At 46.4% G+C, this 10,408-nt stretch overlaps 1 protein-coding gene across 1 annotated transcript; it reads left to right on the top strand.

The window, feature by feature from the left end:
- Window positions 1–9,203: 9,203 nt before the first annotated feature.
- LOC142774246 (uncharacterized) lies at window positions 9,204–10,205 on the top strand. The gene has a single exon (XM_075874635.1). The coding sequence runs from the start codon at window positions 9,204–9,206 to the stop codon at window positions 10,203–10,205; it is 1,002 nt and encodes a 333-aa protein (XP_075730750.1).
- Window positions 10,206–10,408: the final 203 nt, after the last annotated feature.

A 10,408-nucleotide genomic window follows, 5' to 3' on the forward strand; every position in this document is an offset into this window, starting at 1 on the left:
TATAAAGGCTGTTGTAGGGGTAATATCGTCACAATGCAGAAACAGCAGCAGTTGAATACAGGAAACTGACTTTAATTGTACCAGAACACTGACAAATTGATCGGAAGGGAGCCTCGTCTTTTTCTCTCGCTGCGTGTGTTCTTCGTTGTTCTCTTGGTGCTGCATATTCAATGTGGCATTTGCCCCCCTCCAGAGAGAAGCGTCCCGATGCTCTTCTACAAAAGACGGTGTAGTCGATGTTTGGTGTAAATCAGTCCGAAAATAGGGCTTCACTCGCACAACGTGCGTGATTTCTGGTTTTTACTGGCGAGTTGTCGAGGCGCTGTGAGAAACGACCACGTAATTAACGTCGCTAAGGCGTTGTAAAACTGTGTAAGGGCCAAAATACCTCTTCAGCAATTTTTCAGATACTCCCCGGCGGCGGACAGGACTCCATACCCAGACTTTGTCGCCGGGCCGATAGACGACATGTCGGTGTCGCAGAATATAACGTTGGGCGTCGTAATTTTGCTGCTGGGTGATTCGGACGCGTGCAAGCTGACTCGCTTTTTCTGCTCGTTGGGTAAAGGATGAAGCGTCCAAATCAATCTCATTGCAGTCGTGCAGTAACATGGCGTCAAGCATCGTCGTCACTTCACGGCCATGAAGGAGACTGAACGGCGTTCTTCGATGTAGTTTCTTACTTCGCTGTATTATAGGACAACGTGATGTACGGTAGAATGTAGTCCCAGTTCTTGTGATCCACGTCAACGTACATAGTCAACATGTTGGCAATTGTCTTGTTGAGGCATTATGTTAGGCCGTTGGTTTGTGGATGATAGGAAGTGGTTTTCTGATGGGCTGTTCCACTGAGCTCAAGCACTGTCTTCAGGAGCGCGGTCGTGAAAGTGGCACCTCGATACGTTATTATGATTGTCGAAGCACCGTGCCTCAGGACAATATTTTCTACGAAGTATCATGCGGTTTCAACGGCGGTGCCACTTGACAAAGCCTTTGTTTCCGCGTAGCGCGTAAGATAAGCGGTGGCGACTATTACCCACTTGTTGGCAGCATGGCAAGTCGGATATGGTCCGAGAAGATCCATTCCAATATGGGCAAAAGGTACCGTGGGTACTTGAATTGGTTGTAATAGTCCAGCTAGTTTTAACGGTGGCGATTTTCGTCGTTGGCAATCAAGGCACGTGCGCACGTTATGTTTTACAATAGCTGGAAGTCTTGGCCAGTAGTATTTCTGTTGGATTCTGGCCAATGTGTATGTGTATCCGAAATGACCGGACGTTGGCTCATCGTGGCAAGCACAAAGTATCTCCTCACGGATTAACGTCGGAACGGCAAGTAGGTGGGTGCTTCCTCTGGGAGAAAAGTTCTTATTATAGAGAACACCAATACGTAAGCAGAATGACGGCCGGCTCCTTGCAAATCTTCTAGGGATGGTTGTTGTCCGGCCATTCAAAAATTCAATTAGGGGAAGCAACTCGCTGTCTTTTTTCTGCTTGGACGAAATTGTATTGGTCACACGCTCGGCTGAGTTTTGTCACTGGACGAGTACAGCGCCTTAACCCACGTTGTTGGCATCTGTGTGGACCACGATAGAAGCATCCTCATCAAAGTGAGCAAGAACAGGCGGAGTCTGCAGGCGTTGTCGGAGATCGTCAAATGCCGCCCGTTGATCGTCGCCCCATGTGAACGAAACGTCTTCTCTTGTGAGTCGTGCTAACGGCAAGGCTATGTGGGAGAAATTGGCAATAAACCTTCGGTAGCATGCGCATAGGCCAAGGAAACGCCTGACTGCTTGTTGGCACCAGAAATTTTCTGACAGCCACAATCTTATCAGGATCTGGTCGAACACCTTCATGGCTCACCACATGGCCTAAAATTGGAGCTCCTTGAAACCGAAATGACACTTCTCGGGTTTCAGTGTCAGGCTGGCAGACCTTATTGCCCTGAATACCGATAGCAGCCTGCTCAAGTGTTCCTCAAATGTTTTTGAAAAAACAATGACGTCGTCCAGATATACCAGACATGTCTGCCACTCAAGGCCTGACAGTACGGTATCCATCAGTCTCTGAAATGTTGTGGGGGGCTGAGCGCAATCCGAATGGCAAGACTTTAATTTCATAAAGCCCGTCAGGCGTTACGAAAGCCGTTTTTTCTCTAACTCGCTCTTTGACTTCAATTGGCCAATACCCACTTTTGAGGTCCATTGATGAAAAGTAGCGTGCATACCTCAATCTGTCGAGTGAATCATCGATGCGCGGTAATGGGTATACGATCTTTCTTTGTCACGCGGTTCAGCTTGCGGTAGTCGACACAAAATCGCAAGCTTCCGTCTTTCTTTTTAACCAGCACTACCGGCGATGCCCAAGGGCTTCTTGACGGCTGAATGACGTCATCATCGAGCATTTTCTTCACTTGTTCCTGGATTGCTTCACGCTCTTTCAGTGCTACGCGGTATGAGTTCTGTCGTATTGGCCTTGCCGTCTCCTCCGTTATTATCTGGTGCTTCGTCAGTGGCGTTTGACTGACCCTCGAGGTCGATGAAAAACAGTCTTTGAACTTATGAAGAAGATCTACTAGACGCTGTCTCTGCGCTGGGGAGAAATCCGTACTTACGTCAATAGGTGGTAGGGCTGACGTGGCTTGCGGCTCGTCCAGTTGTACTACACAGCACTCGCCAATTTCGGTGATCTCGTCGAAGTAGGCAACTGTAGTGCCTTGTGTAATGTGTCGTCGCTCGTTGGTAAAATTCGTCAATAGAACCTCCGCTTCACCGCACACAACATCCACGATACTTATGGCAATTGCAACACCGCGAGAGAGCGTCAATACTTGTTCAGCGATTCCATGTCCAGTATTCTGCTCGCTGCACGTGACCGAAACAAGGTGGCACGACAACGGAGGTACGGTCACATCGTCAATGACTCGCAGGCATTTTGGTGTAGCGCTGCGCTTTAATCCGCTGAAAAGGTCAGTACATCGTCCGGTATATTGATGATGGCACCATATTCACACAACAAATCCATCCCGAAGATTGCCTGTTCACAACACTCAGAAAGAATAACGAAAGAGGATGGATAATAACGCCCAGGAGAGGGTGAGTGCGACCAAAACCCAGGAGGAACATCCCGCGGGGTCACGACACTCATGTCGACGTCACGTGTTCTGATGAAATGGCATCGAGGAATAGTGAAAGGAAACCCTTGGTACCCTGCGATGCGATACGGGCAATACCGAACAATGTAGCCTGCTTCCCCACAATGAAAGCACAGGGGCTTATGATCAGGGGTACGCCAGATGTCAATTTTGCGAAGTGGTGGCCACCTCGGCGTCGAAATTTCTCTGTAGTACCAAGGCGCTGTCGGCGGATGTTGCTGGTGGTACTGATGTGGTGTCGGCACGTTCCCTGGCTGTCGGCGGGCTATGTTTGCATAGCTTGCTCTGGGAGTGCTCGTGTTCGGCTCAGGAAGCGAGAGCGCTTGCCTGATCTCCTGGCGTACAACTTCCGTTACTGAGGCGATCGCGCAGTCATTCGGTTTGGCGACGAGCTTCTTGACCTCTTCTTGTATGATTTCTCGTATTATTTGGCGCAAAGAACCTTCGTCGGGTGTTGTTTCTGTGGTCATGGCTGCCACGCTGATCGGTGCAGTGTGGGTTGGGCGGTCATACTGGCGATAGCGTAAATGCAGTGCGCGTTCGATAGATGTCGCCTCCTTGGAGAATTCATCAACACTTATAGGCGGGTTTCGTATGGGACCAGCGAAGAGCTGCTCCTTAACGCCCGGCATGAGGTGGCTAACCTTTTTGGCTGCGGGCATATTAGGATCTGCTCGACGAAATAGCCGCGCCATGTCCACAACAAACATCGAAACGGATACATTTGGTTTCTGAATCCGTGACTCGAGGAGACGCTGTACGATTTCTCGTCTTTCGTTGCTCGCGAACGTGTCGAGGAACTTCTGCCGGAACTCGTCCCAAGACGACCACACGCGATTCGTGAACCATGCTCGGGCTTCGTCTTGAAGCGGAAAATAAACGTAGCCCAATTTCTGTGTGTTGTTCCACCCGTTAACATTCGCTGTGTGCTCAAATTCCTTGAGCCAGTCATGTGCGTCCTCATGCGCGTTTCCGTGGAAGTCAACCAGAAGTCGAGGGTTCGAAACAGTCACCTGTGCCATGCTTGGGCTGGACATGTTGGGACCAGTGCTTCCAGGTGCCGTCATGTTTTCTGGCACGCTCACGCTTTCGGTAATGGGCCGAACTCCAGGCTGAGGCCTGATAGGCGGCGTCTGCTGCGGTGAACGGAGATGTCGATGCGCTGAAGTCTGTCTGGACTAGATTCGGGGCTGTTGTCAGGCGACCCGAACATATACCCAGCACCTCCACCAGTGTCACAATGCAGAAACAGCAGCAGTTTAATATAGGAAACTCACTTTAATTGTGCCAGAACACTGGCAAACTGATCGAAAGAGAGCCTCGTCTTTTTCTCTCGCTGCGCGTGTTCTTCGTTGTTCTCTTGGTGCTGCATATTTAATGTAGCAATATTGCTAGCTGGTTCGTCGAACGCTGCTTTCCCTAGTGCATCAGCTGTTTCATTTTGAGTTATGCCTCTATGCCCCGGCACCCATACTAATCGAACCTGATTTATGTGATTCGGTAGTTAAATTCGCCTAATGTTTCGAACCACCAGATACCGTGAGCGCACTGCATACCAACAAGGAGTTCCTTATTATTACGGCGGAATTTCTCGATGTTGGCAGTTTTCGAAAGGCCAGTACTACACCTAAAAATTCTGTAATGAAAATAGGTGTGAAATTTGGAATTCAGAGGGAAAAGGGAAGAATATACCGATGCCACTCTATTCAACTTTCTGGGAAGCGTCCGTCGCAATGATGATCTGTGCTTGCATTCCTAGCAGGTAGTCCTGTAAATTAGCTCTCAGCATATTATTCCGTATATAGGTGTTTAGCACTATTAGAGAAAATGTCATCAAAGTATATTTGGATACAACTTGTCGAGCTACCAATCGTAAGAACCTCCCTAATTCGCGCTGACACTGGGTCGAGAAGAGACTGCACAATCTTTACTTGAGGTGTGTGAAATCCAGGCCAATAACAATCCAAAAATAAACCAGGTTGCCGCACAAAAACATTTTCTTTACGCCTTAAAAAAGTTTCGAATGCCCTTAAGTACGTACGCACAGCCAATATTCTGAATCTGGGGAAGAGTGAAAGAATTCTAGCTTCCATATACAAAACATTATTCGCTACAAATTTAGGTAGCCCTAAGCACATGCGCAGTGCCTGCTTCTCCAGAAGAACAAGAGGACGCCACTGATAAGCAGGTGCCATGGAGTACAATACCCATCCAAATTCTAGAACCGGCCTCACGTGCATGCGGTATATTGATAATGACGGGGCTTTGCGTATTCGTGATCTCCTGTTGCTTATCCTTTTTAATAAGGCGACTCCCCAAACAACATTTGCTGCAATATATTCGATGTGGTCTCGCCATACCGGAGAGCTGTCGTATATCACTCCTAGATATTGATAGTTTGAACTTGTGGAATGGTATCAGTTTTGTATGAGAGAAATTTGTGTGCTAAGCCTTTATAGGAAATACTAATAATGCACACTTGTTCACATTTCTAGAAACATGAATAACGTAGAGCCAGTGTTCTATTTCAGATAAGTACACTTGGAGTTTTTCATAGAGAGCGTTAATATCATGAGCTGATGAAAATAACGCGATATCATCCCCATAGACAAACGTCTGAACATTCTCATTACATGGGATCGAGCTTATTAAAATATTCAATAGCACCGGAGGCAGAACAGCGCCCTGGGGAACTCCTTTTTTTCTGTTTATAAGTACTTCACGAAACACCAATTTGTGAACAGTAAAGCTTTCTATTTCCTAAAAATTCCGTAATGCGCGCTTCGAAATTATCCGGGAAATCGATTTCTCTCGAACGCCTGACTAGTACACTATGTTTAACACTATCATACGCTTTTGCGATGTCCAGGGTAACTAGAGCTGCGTACTTCCCTTGACGCCACGCCAGATGTATGCAACTGTCTAGGTCAATATGCACTTGCCATTTGGAACATCCCTGCCTGGATCCATTTTGACATGGGCGAAGAACCCTTTCTTTGTCCACAAATTTCATTATGAGAACGTCCACTACTCTTTCCATTACCTTGACGAAATTTCAAGTAGTGTGGTGGATGAAACATTGCCTCCTTCCTTATTTTCTTTATTATATAGGCCGGTGACAACTGCCTTGAACCAATGTCTTTACACGACTTCGTTGTCATTCGCAGGAAAAAGTGCATTACATTTAATACCATTGCATTACGGCAGCAATGACCGCGTCTTTGGGTCAGTCAGGCTCCACGACAACCTATACTAAAAAATAAACAGGGAAGCACAAAATAGACAAGTTTTATTTTTGCCTAATTGAGAAGTGCGAAATGGTGTCGTTCCATCACCTAATAAGTGAAGTGTTCCCCCCTCTTCCGTTTCACACTTACGATCCTCGTGGGAAGCGAGTGGTACACCATGTTCGCAAGATCTAGCAGCTGTTGGAGGTGGTTCCACTCCTTTTGAATCGATATCCAAAGCGCGTTTGAGTTAGCTGCGGCAAAACGTTTTCGAGTCCCACTTCGTCCGTTATTTCCTTGGCGCTGAGGTAAGAATCCACGACCACTAATGCCACGATCAAATGACTCTGATCTTCCGAAGTTGCCCGCTGAAGATTGTCATGAGGAGCGTCTCTAATTGTTCCTTCGATTTTGTACGCCTGAAGGACCCTATTGACAGTGCGTATAGGGTGCCGGATAGCAGTACATATTGTCATTTGCGACATTGTGCGCCCAAGTATAGTAATATCACGACACTCATCTACTGTTAGCCGGGAAGCCATGGCAAAACCGAATTCGGGAAAAGGACTTGAATGTGTACCTCAAATTTAGATAGCAGGCACGTGATATCATCTGAATGTTTGCCGGTGGTATTATCTGAGTTGAGTGCAAAATACTTTTTTCATGTGAAGTACTGTGACAGAATCGAACACGTTATCATTCATGTGCGCCTTTGCTTTGCCACCGGGCGAGGTAGGGTGGCGCGGTGCTCTCTGGTTATGCGCTCAGCCGAGAAAACAGCGGCACTTGAAAGCATCATTTCTGGCGTGCGCAGATCTGCGTGTCTACTAGGCCACGCATGCTCCTTTGCACGCAACGTCCCAGCCCGCAACGGCCGCAAGGCGTCGCCCAGCGGAGCAAAGCCGTTGACACTCCTTGGTTTCGTGTACTTATGGACGGGAGCAAAGGCCAGAGAGGAAAACCAGGCAATGGTAGAGTGTATATCAAAGGACATTGAGAAGTTAGGAAGAGAGTGCGAGATAATTATACTAGGAGACATGAATGCGCACATAGAAGATATAGATGGGTATACCAACCCGACAGGCAAAATGATCATGGATATGTGTGAAAGGCTTGATTTGATCATTTGCGACAGTACCGAGAAGTGTGAAGGGCAAATAACATGGGAGGTAGGAAGGCTTCAGTTGACGATAGATTATGCACTGATGTCACATAGGATGTATGATAAGCTCAGGGGAATGCACATAGATGAAGGTGGCTCCAGAAGTCTGGGTACCGATCACAAACGTATCAAGCTAAGTTTTGGAAGAGCGGTGAAAGTGGGAAGGAGACAAGATGAGCAACTACAGGAAAATTTTTATCCAGAAAGGCAAATTGAAATAGCCACTAAACAAATTGAGAAAGTAATCACGGAGAATAATAGGAGAGTGTGGACATACACGAATTAAATTAGTCTCTTTCAGCTAGAGCTTGCTAAGACGCGTGACAAGTCACCCAGGAAAACAAGACACAAACCCAAAAGTTGGTGGAACGAGGAAGTTAAGAGAGCCATAGCAAAACGTCAGGAAGCCTCTAGGGAACACAGACATGCTAAGCAGCGGGGTGAACCGACATATGATGTTGAAAGAAAATGGGCAACCTTTCTAAGCTGTAGAAGAGATGCATCCTTTCTGATCAATGAAAAGATTAGAAGGAAGGGAGCTCAGTGGCTGGCAGAAGTACATAAAAAAAGGTAGAAAAGCAGCTGCGAAATTTTGGAACCCTCTAAACTCCCTAAGAAATGAAACGAGCCTAGAGCAGAGTTTTATATCTACAGCCCAAGGTGCTAGGCTAGAAGGGGACGAAGCTATTGAAAATATAGGAACAAGGGTGACAGAAAATTTTCAACAAAGAAGTAGTTTATGCACCACAATAGACAAAGACTAATCAAGTGGTGCAATGGCTTCATTTTCACAAGAGTGGGAAAAAGCTGAGAAAAGGGTTCCTAGTTGTACATCAATAGGCCCAGATGGTTTCCAATTAGGCTGATAAAAACATTAGGTCCGAAGTCTAAGCAGGCTTTGAGAGAGGCAGTGAGCACAATAATAATCGATGGTGAAGTTCCCGATGGATGGAAACTTAGCAGGATGAGCATGATATTTAAGGGAAAGGGGGACAAAGCTCACATAAACAACTACCGTCCTATAACAGTGACGTCAGTGGTCTACACTCCGGCGATGCAGATTATAAAGGAAAGACTGCAGGCGTGGATAGAGGATGAGGGGGTGCTGGGGGAACTGCAGAATGGGTTTCGGAAACACAGGAGGTTGGAAGACAATCTGTTCTCACTGACGCAGTGCATCGAAATAGCAGAAAAGGAACACTGGTCCCTGTGGCTAGCATTTTTGGATATCAAGGGAGCGTACAATAATGGTTAAAGAGGAATTGTGGGGAATACTGGACACACTAGGCGTGGAAAATGTAGTCACTAATCTTTTAAAGGGTATCTATAAAGCTAACAAGGTAGTTATAAAGTGGGAAAAACAGGTATCCAAGCCTGCAGAGGTAAAACGGGGGCTTAGGCAGGGGTGCCCCTTGTCGCCCTTATTATTCATGATGTACCTACAAGGATTAGAGGCAAAATTAGAGGGAAGTGGACTGGGCTTCATACTCTCTTTAGTCAAACAAGGAAAACTTATTGATCAGGCACTACCAGCTATAATGTACGCAGATGATATAGTGCTAATGGCCAACAACAAGAAAGATTTACAGAGATTGATGGACATCTGCGGTAATGAGGGAGATAGGTTGGATTTTTGATTCAGTAAGGAAAAATCAGCAGTCATGATTTTCAATGACAACGAAGGTAGTGAGCTTAGAATACAGAAGGTCACGCTAGAGATAACAGATAAATACCAATATCTGGGCGTATGTATATGCAATGGGACCGAGTATCTGAGGGAACACGAAATATACGCGATGACTAAAGGTAACAGGAATGCAGCAGTCATGAAAAATAGGGCACTGTTGAATTACAATAGGTATGATGTTGTGAGAGGAATATGGAAAGGGGTCATGGTTCCTGGGCTGACGTTCGGCAATGCGGTCTTGTGCACTAGATCAGAAGTCCAAGCAAGATTAGATATTAAGCAACACGGAATAGGTAGGCTTGCTTTAGGAGTTCACGGGAATACACCAAATCAGGGAGTACAAGGTGATATGGGATGGACATCATTTGAGGGCAGGGAAGCTAGCAGCAAGGTGAAATTTGAGAAGCGATTGAGAGAAATGGGGGAAGAGCGTTGGGCTAGGAAGGTTTTCAGCTACTTTTACATGAAGAACGTCGATACAAAATGGAGGAAGCGAACCAGGAAGTTGACTGGTAAATACTTAGAAAACAGCAGGTGGCCAAACCAAAAAGAACTATCGGTTAAGAAGAAAGTGAAGGAAACGGAGACTGACATGTGGAGAATGGGCATGATTAAGAAGTCCGCACTAGAGATCTATCGAACTTTTAAGCAGGAAATTGCCAAGGAAAGGATCTATGGTAATACACGGGGTAGTTCTCTACTGTTTGAGGCCAGGACGGGAGTACTGCGAACCAAGACATATCGGGCCAAATACGAAGGGGTAGACACAGTATGCAGTGCGTGTGGAGAGGAAGAAGAAACTGCCGAACACTTGATAAAGTTCTGTAAAGGGCTTCACCCTATAGTTCAGGATGATGGCGCAGAGTTTTTCAAAGCACTGCGGTTTAGTGACCGGGAGGGCAAAATAGACTTTAAGCGGGTAGACTTAACTAGAAGGAGGTTATCTGATTGGTGGCTAAAGTCAAGGCACGAGTGAAAATTAAGCTCTTCACTGCAAAGTACGAATCGTCAAACTCACTTTTTTAAGAAAAAAAATAAATATAGTTTTTGGTTCATTCGGTAGTATGGCTTGGTGGCGTTAGCCACCGCCCGATCTAAAGGGTACAGCCATATCCATCCATCCATCCATCCATCCATCCGTCCGCTCGAGTGCTATATACAGACGTGGCCGCGGCTGCA

Source organism: Rhipicephalus microplus, chromosome 10 (assembly GCF_043290135.1).
Source record: "Rhipicephalus microplus isolate Deutch F79 chromosome 10, USDA_Rmic, whole genome shotgun sequence".
NCBI classification, from domain to species: domain Eukaryota; kingdom Metazoa; phylum Arthropoda; class Arachnida; order Ixodida; family Ixodidae; genus Rhipicephalus; species Rhipicephalus microplus.